General features: G+C 43.7%; 1 protein-coding gene across 2 annotated transcripts; it reads left to right on the plus strand.

Moving 5' to 3' along the window:
- The first annotated feature begins 198 nt into the window (after positions 1–198).
- On the plus strand, positions 199–15765 carry LOC143333171 (clustered mitochondria protein homolog). Of its 2 annotated transcripts, XM_076751143.1 has the most exons (31): positions 199–431; positions 1581–1714; positions 1976–2052; positions 2780–4254; positions 4596–4756; positions 4847–5018; positions 5753–5893; positions 5977–6107; positions 6224–6378; positions 7290–7415; positions 7634–7778; positions 7945–8037; positions 8270–8488; positions 8730–8905; positions 8985–9293; positions 9415–9533; positions 9885–9986; positions 10082–10182; positions 10300–10452; positions 10634–10696; positions 10793–11040; positions 11119–11203; positions 11648–11801; positions 12744–12883; positions 13084–13164; positions 13264–13389; positions 13673–13794; positions 13935–14028; positions 14128–14262; positions 14349–14422; positions 14580–15765. In XM_076751143.1, the coding sequence occupies exons 4-31, from the start codon at positions 2823–2825 to the stop codon at positions 14653–14655; spliced, it is 5133 nt and encodes a 1710-aa protein (XP_076607258.1). In that variant the 5' UTR covers positions 199–431; positions 1581–1714; positions 1976–2052; positions 2780–2822; the 3' UTR covers positions 14656–15765. The 2 variants fall into 2 exon arrangements, with proteins under 2 accessions (XP_076607258.1, XP_076607257.1); XM_076751142.1 differs by lacking the exon at positions 199–431 and having other exon boundaries at positions 1460–1714.
- The last annotated feature ends 35 nt before the right edge of the window (positions 15766–15800 follow it).

The raw sequence follows: 15800 nt of genomic DNA on the forward strand, positions 1-15800 counted from the left end.
ATCCTGTCTGAATGGTTCACTGCCCACTTCTCGATCTGGAACATTTTCAGTGAACAGGGGAGAAAACAGTGTGCCGCTCGTAAGTCTTTATGTCAGATCCCACACTGGGTGGCAGTGCAGCCAAACCTTGACGAAAATATGGTCGGATCTGCATGCACTGCTGAAGGCGCTTAAGAAGTAAAAGAAGGAAACTCCTACACAAACACCTGTATCACTGAGTTTTCTTGCTTTTACAGTTGACCGAATGAAATATTAAAAGAAAGAGGGGGTGGAGAGTTCAGACGACTCTGAGGAGGTGTGCAGGAAGAGTGCGATGACTCACAGTCTGACCAGCCATCGTCGGAAATTCAGCAATCTGCATCTTTTCTGCTACACAGATTTATTTGCAGCATGCCATCGCAGCCCACTGAATGATGCGGACGTTGGCAAAGGTGAGTGCACACACACACACACACACACACACAGACACACACAGGGCCAATGAGCTGACAGAGCTGCAATTTCTATTACTGTTCACATAAAACTCAAAGCTGAACATTTTTATGATTTGAAGTTTATTGTTATTTTTCAGTTTTTGCTGCACAGTTCTGAAAAACATGAACTAACACAGCACAAGAAATAATAATAATAAAAAGAAATAATAATAATGATGATGATGGGGAGGATTAATGAAACCAACATTATATATTAAAATACACACCAAAGGCACAATAGCAGGTAAACATACAGATATTGAATACAGCATCATTTATCCATAAATATAAACTGCAGATCTGGTGTAGAAAAGTTGTTCACATGAGTCCACCTGACATTTCCTGCAGTCTGCTGCTGTGTTTTTAGGCCTAATCGATGTCATCTAAATAGAAGAAAACTGAAAGTTTAAATGATGCGAACCAAATAAAATCAAATTAAACTACATCAGCTGTTATAGTAATGACAGTATTTTGCTAAAAAATAAAGTGTCAAATGAATATTTATGTACTCATTGATTAATTACTTAATTAATCTGTTGACAGTCATGAGGAGATGTTGCATCATTCAGTTATTATTTGAACAGCAAACAGCTGTCTTCCTCACATGTAGCCATCGGTGTAATGCACGCTCGCAGCTCGTCTCAAACGTCTCTTTGTACAGTGTCCCACAGTTGTCGTGGAGACCGTGCCCAGCATCTTAATGTCTCTCTGCAGCGCTGCCATGGCAACCAGAGAGCTGCGTTCCAGCTCATGCCAGAAAGTGTGTAAAGACAGAAAACAGGAGGTCTGTTTTCAGGACGCTCTGTCTGGGGAGGGCTGTGCTATGTCATGCCAAAATGCAAAGAGGTGCCAGAACCCCTGCTGCTGCTATTTATACACCTCCTGCACGTGCTCACATTCAAGGTTGATAGAGAGTGCATGAGCACAGGAAGTTACATCATGAACGGCAGAAAGGTTGCCCTCTTCTGGACTTGGATGGGTACTATAAGTGTGTGAATGTGCGTGTGTGTGTGAACAGAGGGCCTACATGCTCTCACAGCTCCTCTCCGCCCGTGAAGGGCAGACGCACACATGCACTGACACAGTTTGTGTAACGTGGTGTCGCAGCAAGGACGGGGGAGCCTCCTGCACTAGAGGAAAGCCTGGGGAACTCAGCTCTCTGATTTCAGCTGGATGAAGAGCAGAGGAGTGTGAAGAAGATGACACAGACTGGCAGTTTCTTCCTCTCTCTACATTGGCTGGTAGGGCCCATGGATTGGTTACATTAGTGTGATGTTGATGCTGTTTTATTCGTCTGTTGTTGGGGATATATCCTCATATTTTCTGCTGCACTTTTGTGGTCTCATGGGCTTGAATAAGGGGTGCTACTTTGAAAAACTCTTCGGTAGGATTCAAGAAATTAAAACTGGGTCTATTTAGGATTTTCTTCTGTTTAGATTTTGAGTCTTTTTACACAGCCAAACTCTAAAATCACTCAGCATATCCTTTCATCTGTGTTCCAGGATTCCCACATGTCCAACATCATTCCAGAGTTCATCTGATGAGATTTAGTCTCTGAGGTCTTCCAGTCCTTTCCACTGTAAGGTGACACCAGAGCAGGAACGTCTCATAATCTTCCTGTCATCAGCTGTTTTCTAAGGCTCTTAGCTGCTTGCGTTGGCACATGCAACACAAACACACATGTGACAGTGACAGTGTGTACTAAGACTTGAAGAGTTCATTCACACCAGGATGAGAGTTAGGGTTAGGGAGTCAGTTTCACCTCAGTCTGGCCCCAGCAGTGGGTCGGGTGTGGTCAGAAGTGGGCTCTATTGCACCTGTAACAGTGATGTCACAGTGTACTGACCACACTCTGTAGTACACTTCTACATCACTGCAGCGAGAAGAGAAGTTAAATCCCAAGAGGGCAGCAAAATAAGATTTTCAGCTGTTGCAAAAGAAAAAACTTAAAGTGTGTTACATCTTGGGTTTTTTGTTTGGCAGTATCAGCTCTGATCATGTTCTCACCAAATAATCGCAGCCACAATGCCAAAAATAGTAGGTCTGATAGGGACAGCAAGCATCCATGGCCAGACGATCATACAGGCTGTAAATTAGGACTGAGTCCAATTACTTTCAAATTACTTCCTCAGGTCATCCTTGAAGTGTGCAGGTGTTACCTTTTTCCCTTCCAATGTTATTCTAACCAGTAGAATCACTGCCTGAAGCTACAAAAATAAACCCATTTGTGATCAACTGTACTTTACCTTTAAAAATCTCTATTTAATTGATTTATTGCCACTGAAGCATGGTGTTTTCTCCCCTAGGCCACCTGCACACTTGTATTGCTGTTTTGTGCACAAAGGCACCATGGGAAATATAGTCCAGTGCTGTCACACGCTGTCAAACTACTTTAAGTGCAAGGACACACCAGTCCAGGGTGAGGCGGAGAGATCCCCTCTGCTCTCCAGTGAAGAGAGTGAATGTGAGTCGCCGAGTCTGCCAGACGACTTTGAGGACGATCTGTTAACCGTCTCCACCGGTGTGACAAACCCAACCCTCGAACCAGAGAACTTCCTGTTTCCTGACATCATCCTGAGCAGCAACCCTGGAGGGGACGTGACTCTTGTGGAGCCGATGGTGTGTCTGCTGGTGTCAGAGGAGGAGGAGGGAGAGAGGCTGGACGAGCGAGGAGGTGAAGGACAGGAGAGGAGCAACAGGGGGTATTCTGAGGTGGAAACGCAGACCGAAGTGGAGACACAGATTGGCATGGGGGTACAGACTCAGACCGAGTCACAGGCTGAAGTTCAGGCACAAATATTGTTGTACCAGGATGAGACTGTGGAGAAAGCCATAAACACACTAACAAATACTGGCACTACAAACAAGACGGCTGTGGGTGTTTGGGAAGAACACAAAATACTAAAACAGGCGGATGTGTTCTTGGAGGTACCAACAGATGCACAAACATCACAAGCGAGATGCTCAGAAATGGAAAAATCAGAGAAACAAGAGAAAAGAATAAACTGTGGAACCTGGTCTGGCATAGATGTAGAGTCAGAGGAGCCAGGGAAGGTGCAAAGACAGACAGAGAAAAACAAACTGGCCTATAAAGACAGAGGCAAGGAAGCTGAACAGGAAGAAATGAAGGGGAGTCACATCCATAAGGAAGAGACCGCCACATCAGCAAAGCAAAATATTGAGCTGATAGAGGAGTTAAACACTGATGGAGAGAAGGTCTTTACAGTGCAACAGAAGACAGACTTTGCCTGGACAGAACACCACACTGTGCTCACAGAGGAGAACGTTAAGAACAAAGAGCAAAAGATGGAGTCAGAGATGCTGACTGAACACAATCTAAACAACATGAATGGGAACATTGCTGCAGTGGATTCACAGAAGAACGTTCAGCCGACGACATGCGGCGTCAGCGGCCCTGAAATTGTGGAGAACTTCTTCGCTGCTGAGTGTCGTACAGACCCGACGCAACAGAGGGATCAGGACGATGGACAGATGGGACGGACGACTGTGGTGTCGGATCAGAAAGTAAAAGAAAAAGACCACAACGTCATCCACACGAAATCAAACACGGATCAGACGGCAGATCAGTCCATTTCGAACGCAGATCATATTCAGGAAAACCCACCAAAGGGGGAAGAGGACGACAACGAGGCAGGTCTGCAGCACGTTTTGGAGTTGGACACAGTCCTGCCACAGGTGGAGAAGGAGGAGGGAGCTGAGATGAAGCAAATGACTTTGTTTTCAGTTGACAGGCTGTTTCTGGCAGCACCACCTGTCAAAGGTGTGTGATTTTATTTGACTCTCTTCATATATTTGCTCTGTTTTCATTTTCACTTCAATTATATGTTTAAGCATTTACATTTAAGCTTTTTTTTTATCTAATTATTCAGTCTTATTTAATTAATGTAATAATATCCATTTATCATTTCAGTAAACATTTCCTTTTCCAGTTTACTTTTTCTGTTTAACATTTGATAATTGCCTTATTATTCTGCATTGAAAAGAAATAAATAGTTTATATTCCATTTTCGCTTTTAGTTTTTTAGTTTAAATTCAGGGGAAAACTCCCCTCCATATCACGCAGCCAGGTTTCAGTTATTTTGTCTCTTCCGTTGTGAACAGTGCCTCCAAGCCAAATTGAGCAAAGCCCTGAGGACGATCCTGCAGAGGAGTCTGATGTTGACAGAAGCAAACAACTGAGCGTCCGTGACATAGTGGATCTCCAGGAGACCGGCTTTACTGTCAGAATTCAACCTCCTGGAACAGAAAGTTTCGAGCTCCAGGTGCTGCTCTACAACTGTCATTATTTTCTTCGAGATACTTCTTGTCATGTCTTTCTGAATCCAAAGTCTCTGTCTGTCCTCCGCTCTCAGGTGTCAGGCCAGCTGCTGGTGGTGGAGCTGCACCAGGTGCTGATGGAGCACGAGCTCACCTGCCACCGCACATGCTTCTCCCTCCAGCTGGGAGGCGCGACGCTCGACAGCCTCACAGAGCTCAGCTCCATCCCGGGCATCCAGGATGGAGCGCTGATCAAGGTGGTGGAGGGTAACTGCCTCGTCCTTTTCTTTCTTCTCTGTAACTTGTCTTTTTCTGATGTTTCAGTGTGTACTCCACCTTCCCAGTGCAACATTGTCAGCATCTGACTTCAGTCCAGTTTTATTAGACCACGCATCTGAAACTTCACATGGACCTCTCATCTAAACTGGTATTAACCTCTTCAGGCATCAGACAGAGGATCTCTCTTTATGTGTCAGAACCGCAAAGGCTCAGATCATCAGGCTGTGCAAACGCGGTGAAAACTTCATCCAGGAAGGTTTAAAACATCAATTGTAACTCCACACAACCCAACCACAGTTTCATTTTGTTTTAATAAGTGTCACCACCAACTATTTTAATGCATCACTCACCTTCAACCTTATTAGAAAAGTTTCACTTGCAGCTGCATTTTGTGGAAAATGCAATACTTGAATACTGTGTATTGTTCATTTTCCAAGGCTAAATGGAATGATGTATTGTTATTAATAGATTACACTGTAAGATTAGATAATGATGCTCACTATATTGCATTGCATGTGTATGTATTACTGATTTTGGTCACTAATTTGGGTGTCGTGACATTATGATAACATGATAAACTTCATACAGTGTCGTCTTATACGATCCATACATAGGCTGATTTGTTATCTTCTTCTGTGAAAAGTAACAGCTTTCACATCATCGTGCGCTTGTGTGGGCTTGAATTAAACACTTTATAAGCATCTCTTCTGGCTTTCTTGCAGATTCTTACTCAGTGCGTGATGCTCGTCTTCACCTCAGACATGTACGTGATCTTCTGAGGAGCCTTGACCCTGCAGATGCATACAACGGAGTGAACTGCAGCTCTCTATCTTACGTCTCCTTTTACACCAGACGAGACAAGGGTAATATTCGTCATTACCTCCTCACACCAGGCTTTCTCTGAGGATTTCCTTCAACCTTTTCACCTCCATATTCATCCCTTTAGATAGTGAAAGCATAGGCAACAGGCGAGCCTCTGAAAAGGAGTGTGGCGACTTCAGGCCTCCTGAATACATCCTCCCTGGATGTAAAGACCGACCACTTACTCCTCTGCAGCCCATCAGAGATGACAGGAAGGTGAGAGATCAGCTTTTGTAATTGCAGACATGACTGGTTAAATACATAATATTCAGTGAAACATGTATTCAGTTTTGGTGAAGCAACAGTGGAATTATATGAAAGTGTCATTACAGCCATTACAGTGTCTGCGGGTTCTGACCATGAGCAGCTGGAACCCCCCTCCAGGAAACAGGAAGATGCATGGGGACTTAATGTACCTCAATGTCGTGACTATGGAAGACAAAGAGCTCAACATTACATCCTCCACACGCGGTTTCTACCTCAACCAGTGAGTGTTAAACTGATCAGCACTTTCCTTCCAAGCTATGAAAACTGAAGGTCAGTCGACTGCTTTTGTCCAAAATGAATTATGATGAAATTAAGCACAGGCATTAATGATCCCCATAGGATGGATCCTGATGACTTTGGGGATCCTCTGGCTTTTCCTCTAGCACTACCAGCAGGTCACATTTTTCATTTATCCCATATCTCAGCATAGTAATGGACTGGTACAGCATTTTGTTCAGATGTCCATGGTTCCCAGTTGAGGTGTTTTAATGGCTTTAAATGATCCCTGTACTTTTCCCCAGGCACCATGAGCTCACTTACATTCACTTATCGTGAGAAATATTTTATACAAAAGCCTATGCAGCCATTTGTGGCTCCCAGACGTATCCATTCTTGACCTTAATGGATTAATAGCGATGAAATTTGGTACATACAGTAGATGCCCCCCACAGGATTAATTGTAATCACTTTGGTGACCCCTTTTTTCTGATGTAACACCACCATCAGGTAAAAGTTGAAATTTGTCAAATACTTTGGTTTATGACTAACTTGACGCACCACATGGTCTTGCATTGTGTAAACTCGTCACTCCAGCTGCCTTGCAAGGTAAGTATGACCAAATACCTGCAGAACTGATGATTTTCCCATCAGCCTCAGTTGTGCTTTGTGCCTGTTTAACATCAGCACATTAGCATTGTCATTGTGAGCATGTTAGCATTTAGCTCATGGCACCACCGAGTACAGTCTCACAGAGCCACTAGCATGACTCTAGACTTTCAGTTTTGCTTTACAGTTATAAATTGCATTGTATTGTACTTCTTCCTCTCAAAGTCCAGAGAGCACTAAAAAGTCATAAATGATGAAGGGAGTAGAAACTGACCTGGATTCAACTTGTGTCATTGTGTTATTCAGGTCAACTGCCTTCAACTTCAACCCCAAACCTGCTGTTCCCAAAATCCTCTGCCACTCTCTAGTCGAGCTGCTGAGTCAAGTCAGCCCTGCTTTCAGGAAAACCTTCAGTGCCCTGCAGAAGAAGAGGTGAGCAAACTGTAACCAAGTTGGAAAGTTCACACTAATACAAGAGGCATGTAAGACTGTTCAAATCAGTACAATATGTGTATGAAAATTCATCTACACTTCTAGAATTTAAGTGAGGCAATAAATGGTAATACCAGACAGTAGCATGAAATATTGAAAATCCTCAAACCCCTTCTAACCTTACTAATAGATGTTTTCTGTCACCTGCTGTGAACCAGAGTCCAGCAACACCCTTATGAGCGGATCGCAGCACCTTTCCAGGTGTTCACCTGGATTGCTCGTCAGGGAGACCACATCGACTGTGTCAGAGCGGAGGAGACTCACACCAGCCGCATGGGCCAGGACGAGCACACAGCTGGGCAGGTTGCAGACATGAAATTTGGAAACGCAGAGAAACATAATATTGCAGTAAAACACAGAGCTTATTGCACATGCATGCATGCGCATAAACACAAAACAAAGGTTTCGTGATGCTGAGGCTCCCTGATTGTGATGATTATTGTGGTGATGCTGATATTTATGACCACAGAGTCGGGATTGGAATGAGGAGCTGCAGGGATGCAGGGAACTCACCAGGAACTCCCTTCAGGAACGCCTGCACAGAGAGAGGAGCATATTCAAGGTGAGACCACAGATTTCTTAACATCTTCTTTCCACTCTCCCTGATGAATGGTTAAGGAAGCAGACTTATGACAGAACCTGGATGTATAAAACCACCCTTGTCTCATCCTCTGTACTGTCCAGCTTTTTCATAAATAACTTCCTCTTCCTGCTCTGAGATTGGATTATGTCGCTCTTCACTAAAATCAAGGCAGATAAACTGTGCTTACCAAAATTTTAATCCCTCCATCCAGATCAACAGTGACTTTGTTGAAGCTGCCACACGAGGTGCTGTAGCCGTGATCGATGGTAACGTCATGCCGTTGAACCCAGGGGAGGTGCCACATATGCAGATGTTCATCTGGAACAACCTCTTCTTCAGTCTGGGTTTCGACATAGCTGAGCACTACCGCCCACTAGGGGGCAACGCTGCTGCTCATGCTGCTGCTGGCTGTGACCTCAGGGGGGCACAGGTAGAGTCTTGACAGCACTGTCTGTATGAGTAGTGAGGTGTTTGGGATGCAGTTAGTGTTTCATCTGTCCCATTTAAAAGCATATTTGTTCCAGAAGTAACAGTATGACATTCACTGCCTCTGTACAAGTATGATTATGTGGTTATTAAATGGAAAATCAGTATTCAGCATGCACCAAGAACAAAATCTTCCCTGCAGTTGCATACTACTCTTATTTAACTCTTAAATATATATAATGCAGGCCTACACATCTGTCGACATAGAGGGGCTTCATACACTTGGGACCACTGTGGTGGATTATCGTGGCATCCGTGTTATTGCTCAGACGATCGTTCCTGGCATACTGGAGAAAAATCAGGAGCAGAGTGTCGTCTATGGCTCCAATGACTATGGAAAAACAGTTTTCACACACCCCAGGTAGCACACCAAAAACATTACATCTTATATTTTAGGTATTGAGATTATTAAGAGTTTAATTTTCTCAATATTGTTCCAGGTTTCTGGAGCTTCTGGATAAAACCAGTAAAGTGCTAAGAATCCAGCGTCACCAGGTGCTCGACCACAACAACAGCCCAGTAGAGCTTTGCTCTGGCATCGAGACCAAAGGCATCCTGGGTAACGATGGTAGACCCTATATTTTGGACCTCCTCCGGACCTTCCCCCCCGACATTAACTTCCAGTTCTCAGAGACAGAGGACAGTCGACAGGTGCCGAAGGTGTGTCATAGCTTGGGTTATCCACGGCGCCATGGTCACAGCCTGGCCAGCCTGAGACCAGAGCTGATAGAGGCCTTCGTCCAGCACAGGTGAGGAAGAGGAGATGTGGAACCCAACACAAATGCAGCCATCATGCAATTATTAAATCAGCAGGATGAAGCAAGCTGTGGAAATAAAAGTATCAAATTTCTCCTGTGTTTGCTGTTGCAGGTATGAACTTTATGTCAAGATGGTGTCCCAGGGGCTCATCCAACTGGAAGAACAGGATAAAGCCACAAAACAGAGTGAAGAGCCGAGAGAGGAGACAACTGGAGATGGTGCTGACATGGGTGAATAAGACCAGGTTCTCCTTGACTTAAGAGTCTAAATACTTCCACCACTGTTGATTCTTGAACCTGAAAACAACTGAGAAAACAGGTTCAGCACAAGATCCATCATTAGCTGTGAGTGAACTTTGACCTCAGCCAATGTGGACAAGAAGCACTCAGAAAAAGAAAAAGAATTTTTTTACCCCTCAAGTTTTCAATCCGGATTATATAATTCTGATAACTCACAGATAAATCCTCAAAATATGCAAATATTCATTGTTAACTAATGATCAGGATCAGGCCAAGGAAAGTGCAGATCATTGTTTGGTTATTCTTTGTCAATTAATGACTCATTCAGATTCCCTTTTTTAGAATTTCAGAGAAGAGATGTGATCCTGAACGCTTGTCGGGCCGTCGGATCCGTGAGTGACTCTTGCTTTGACATCCGCTTCAATCCTGATGTTTGCTCTCCAGGTACTGAACACACTCGTTCTCACACATGCACACAGTCGTGTATGAAAAGGGTTTTTTTTTTTTTTTTGAGGTTGAACTGTGTGCCTTTGCTGCAGGTGTTCGTTTCTCCCCTGAATGTGCTGAAGAGGTTCAGAGACAGAGGCTGTTGTTGTGGGACGCAGCTGCTTTTCTTCTGTCTAATCAGATTCCAGCAGTGGTGAGTCTCGTGTGGAGCGCTGTGTTCAGTTTTATCATGTGCATGAAGTTTAAGATGATATCTATGATTATACTGCTGCTCCTGTGGTGTGTGTGTGTGTGTGTGTGTGTGTGGTAGCTGAGGGACTGTCTCGACCACACAACAGTGCCGATGGATGGAGCGACCCTCACCTCAGCGCTACATCAGCGGGGTGTGAACATACGATACCTGGGCACCCTACTGAGGGAGCTGGACAGGGTGGAGGAGAGAGGGAGACTCAGCCACGTACAGGTATGTACTACAACTATCGTTTACCATGAAACACGTACGCAGAGTCACTGAAGCTGCCTACCTCTTGTTCTTGAGTTACTTTTGGATAAGATTTCCACTTAAATCACGCTCTTTTTCTGGAGGATCTGTCAGGATGTCGAAGTCTTCCTGATCGAATAACTGTTCCAATGTTCCCTCACAGAGAATTTCAATCACTGAAGTCATCATCAGAAGTGCCAAACACATCTTCAGGACCTATCTACAGGTGAAGTGCTCAAATAATAACAAGCATGAGTAACACATGCATTTTTCAATCCAGGATTACTTTTCTAATGTCACTTTCCATCTGAAATTCTTCCAGGACGTGGAACCTGCAGCGCTCTCCGCTGCTGTCAGTCACTTCCTAAACTGCCTCCTGAGTTCCTCCTCCTGTTTTCCTGAGTCCTGCTCAGACGAGCTACTCTCTCGCCGCAGGAGCCGCCGGCGACGGAGCCACGGGAGTCGAGTCGCCATGCTGACGGAAAGCGTGTGGGCCAGGCTGACCCCCAGTGAGCTGTGGGGCAGGATCAGGACTGAGGCTGGAGATTATTACCACTACACAATAGATAGGTGTGTGTGTCTGCGTGTGTGTGTCTGGGGTTAAATGTGTGTAGCAGGATTTCACACTGTCACTCTCTCTGTGTTCAGTGAAAGTATAGATGAAGTAATAGAAAAGCACAGCCTTCAGAGGATCTCCCTGCTAAGAGAGATGGCCATGAAGACGGGCATCCAGGTCAGACATCTACCAAGTTTCTCTTCAAAATACATTCACCTGTGAAATTAAATGGATCCATATTACTCATGGTACAGCTTTATTGAGCAAGGTGCCACAGGTCGATAGTTTCCACATCTCAGACAAAGGAAGCAATAAGGACTTGAGAGAGAGACAAAATATTCTTCTAAACATCAGGTTCTCTTTTTCCAACATTTTCACTTTTGGTTTTGGGTCATCTTTTTTGGCCATCACCTCTATCTAGCTCATATTTAAGTTTAATAAGACAGGTCGGACTACAGAAATTGAGGTCTGACATTATGCTAAAGGATGTTTGGTCCAATAAACCCTTAAAAACTGAGATTATCTCCAGACTTGGGACTGCCAAAGTGTAAAGTTAACTGGTGCAGCTTTAAAATGCTGCTTTTCCCCTTCTGCCCCTCCTTTCCTTTTCTCTGTGTTTAGGTGCAGCTGAGGGAGTACACGTTTGAATCTCGACACAGGCCAGTGTTTGGTGAGGAAGACGTTGTCAACATGTTCCCTGTGGTCAAACATCTCAAACCCACAGGAACGGACGCCACGAGGCTTATTCAACAAGCGCAGGTGGTGGTACAGCAGGGTGAGAGACACAGACACAAATACACTCACAGCTGCATCAGATATAGCATTATGGTGACATTTAGAGCAGCATGGTGGCTTCGCTTGGGTGCTCAAAATGACTGACTGTTATCTGGAGGGCCCTCATGGAAAAGTATCTGCCCTGCCGATGTGCTATTATTACCAGCCAAGCCAGTGGTATGACATTATTCAACATGTATCATACAGCGAAAATGCCATAGAGCTAAGAATGCCACACATCTGATGTTACTGGTACCTTCAAATTGAAGTCATGAGGTCCTGTTTTCCTTCAGGTGGTTGAAGCCTTCAGAACACAACATGAATGGACATTGTATTGTCCCCACTTTGAAGCAATGAGAAAAAGAAAACATTTAAAAATGAGTTAGCAACAGCTTAAAAAGTAACTTCGTCAGACACTGTCAGTGTCTTTGAACTCAGCGTAATCTGACACTTTCATAAGAAAGTCCACATTTTTTCAAGTCTGTCTTCAAACAACACTCTCATGTGCATATGTGCATTGAAAGACTTTGTGTTTGCTGCTCAAGTCTACATTTATAATTTATAATAATAACCGAAAATTAGGCTGTGAATACCCCATTAGTGCCTCATTCAGATGCATCTGGGAAACACGACTCCATTTGAAGGCACCATAATTATGTGAACTGCCCATTCTGTCGCTCAGTGCATACACACAAAGTGAGGGTCATTTAACAGAACGTATGAAGTACCCAACCTGTAGAGACAGATCCCGGCAGCTGCCATCATTTCTCACATCATCTTACAGTGCAAAAACATAGATCATGTTTTCAGCACTGATTTGAACTTGCTGATGGGTCAAATCATTTAGTGGATTAGAGTCTCCATCTGGTTTAATGTGAGGGGCACATGTTATTAATTACAGTACTTTTAAGGCCCCTGAGCAGTGTTTTGTATTTGCTTTCAGGGCTTCTCAAAGATGGCTATGAGTTGATTAGCCAGGCCCTGACTCTGTTCAGCAGCGTATGCGGGGTCCTGCATGAGGATGTGTGCATGTGCCTGCGACTCCTGGGACGGCTCAGCTACATCTTGGGGGAATATGCAGATGTAAATATGCATTATTATTCATTTCTACCATGACCTTTTACCTAGCCTGGTTCAAGACCTCTGAGTGATCGCTCACATCTCAGGTTTTGTTAAGTGATATTATGCGGTCTTCACCCTGCATTGTGATACAAACAGACAGAAATATGAACATTTGTGAGGTCCAGTAGAGTTATGTTTTCCTCATTTCCCATGTCTTATAGGCCCTCAACCACCAGGAGAAGGCTGTTATGAGTAGTGAGAGAGTACAAGGTATAGACCATCCACAGACCATTCAAGACTATGTGAGTTCCTTTACCTCCTCATGGATCCACACACAGTCTGCTGGCCCATAACGTGTTAACTCTATCAGAATAATGCCTATTCTCCTCTCTGTGATTCAGACTCATCTGGCCCTGTACTGTTTTGCTGGAGGCCGGCTCTCGACCTCCCTGCAGCTGCTGTATCGTGCTCGGTACCTCACCCTGCTGGTGATTGGAGAAGACCATCCACAAGTCGCACTGCTGGATGTAAGTGAGATCTCACCGCCAAACGTGTCTGTCTCCTTTATTTTGCACAAAAATCCATTTTGATGTTGTCTATCTAATTTAAACATTAAAGGTAGTTCATATACATTATTTGGTCAGTTCTTTGAGGTAGTTAAAGCTATTGGTGAGTTAAGAAAGTCAGAATAATCCAAAATAAAGTATAAGCAAATACAATACAAGGAAGAAATGTCAGGAAGTACGAAACAAATGGGGACTGATGGGATCTCAGTGTCGTTAATGTCCCCTTTGTGCTCTGCTGCTTTAGAGTATGCTGGGTTTAGTGCTTCATGGACTGATGGAGTACGAGCTCTCCCTGAAGTTCCTACAGAATGCCTTAATTTCAACCTCTAAATACCACGGTGCCACGTCCCTGAAGCACGCACACAGGTAGGACAGTTTGTCATCATGTTCATCTGTTTTCTTGAAATGGTAGAAATGCTTTCAAATACAGCTTACATCTTCCTTCATTCTCTTCACATTAAAGTTGTCTTTACCTCTCTGTCTCTCCCTGTCTGTCTCCTGTGCAGTCATCATCTGCTTGCCACTGTGTACGAGAGTAAAGGAGAGTTTCGCTCAGCTCTGCAACATGAGAGAGAGGCTTACTCAATATTTAAGTGCCAGGTGTGCCTTAAAATGCTGGAATATTGTCTTTGCTGGTGTTATGTATAAGCTCTGTGCTTAGAATTTCAACTGCGAAACTTCTCTGTTGCACACATGAAGGTCGGTGAGGACCATGACAGGACGAAGGAAAGCTCAGAGTACCTGAAGAGTCTGACTCAGCAGGCCGTGATCCTTCAGAAAGCCATCAACCTGATCTACAGTAACACACCTGGTGCCTGTATCCCACCTCCAAAGGTTTGGACACTTTTTGGAATCCATGATGCATACATGCAAGCATTTCTTGTTGTGTGACATTTTATCTCACCTGTGTTTCTCTGTAGTTTCCCACACCAAGCCTTCCCACAATCCTTCAGCAGCTCAACCTGACATGTGGTATCATTCTCATTCCCCTCAGGTGAGCGTTGAATCAGTCCCAGTGAAGGAAATAAAAACAAAAACTGCTAATGTGGTGGTTGTAATGTTCATCTCATCTGATTATTATTGTGATAAAAGGTAACTGCAAATGACGATTTCCTCACACGTACTGTCTGCTTTACGTCTTTTCTTTCTAGTGCAAAAGAAGTTGCAGACCTGACAACTGAGTTGCAAGGAAAGGTCCTGGTGGAAGAGCTGGAAAAAAAGACTTGAGCACTATAGAGAAGGCTGTGGACAGTTACAACAGAGCGTCTGTGTCTTCAGTCAGACTTCTGAAAGTGACAATGGCAAATTGCTGGTGGCTTAGTAGGTTAGCCTCCTTTGGACAACATCTATATCCAAGCAACAGACAGGTGCAGCTATCTCCTATTGGAAGAGGGCTTTGTTCTGCTGTTGCCTGTGGAGGACAGGACATTGAAGAGAAATGTATGTAATGCAGGCCGACCTGCAGCCATATAGCTCTTGTTGAAGGATATGGGATGCATGAATGAACTCTGCAGACTGTAACTTTCATGGCAACTCTGTATAGTTTTTGTCAGAAAAATGCATAAACCCTTCATATTAAATGAAATGTATACTGATTATACTGCTAGATGAATGGAGAAGCACAGTATGCTTAGGTCCACTTCTACTGATATAGCAACAGTGTACTAAAAATCCATATTTCCTAGGTTTTTTTTAATGATGCGCTGTCATCTTGCAGTCCCGTGTGTGTCCACTGGGTTTCACACTTGTGCCATGGACACTACTCAGAACATGACTGTGTAAACCCAGCACATACAGACATAAAAATAATCTTTATGGTTGTTTTAGACATGTACTAGCAGTCCATTGTAATTCAGTCCACATTGTTGTCGTGAATATTGAGATGATTGTTCGGAAACAATAAAGAATCTGATCATCTTATGTCCTCATTCTACAAGTTAATTTAGTGGCTTATGAAGATGGAAATAAGAGAATGACATTTTGATCTGGTATTGTTATCAAGTGACATTTTGTAGAGTTGGTCCACTGACACCATATTATTGACCAACTTATTGACCATGAGGTAACTGAATATAGTATCAATTAATATATTAATTCTACCCAAAATAACTGCTAATTCAATTTATGGCTTAGAATCAGAAAATGTATCCATATAATAAGTGTAAAATCATTATCGGTTCCGTTATAGTTTTCTGTCAGTTGCTCCATTATTCACCAAGGAGCAGCTATATGATTGGTCTCTATGACATCATCACCACAGTCTGTCCTGCTGCTGCTCATCTCAGTGAGAAACTTGTCTGTACATAATCATAATAAAAATAAGCTACATAACTCATATTTATGGTGTGTTTTCCCTTTAATTCAAAGAGCGA

This window comes from Chaetodon auriga, chromosome 15 (assembly GCF_051107435.1).
Source record: "Chaetodon auriga isolate fChaAug3 chromosome 15, fChaAug3.hap1, whole genome shotgun sequence".
Taxonomy (NCBI): domain Eukaryota; kingdom Metazoa; phylum Chordata; class Actinopteri; order Chaetodontiformes; family Chaetodontidae; genus Chaetodon; species Chaetodon auriga.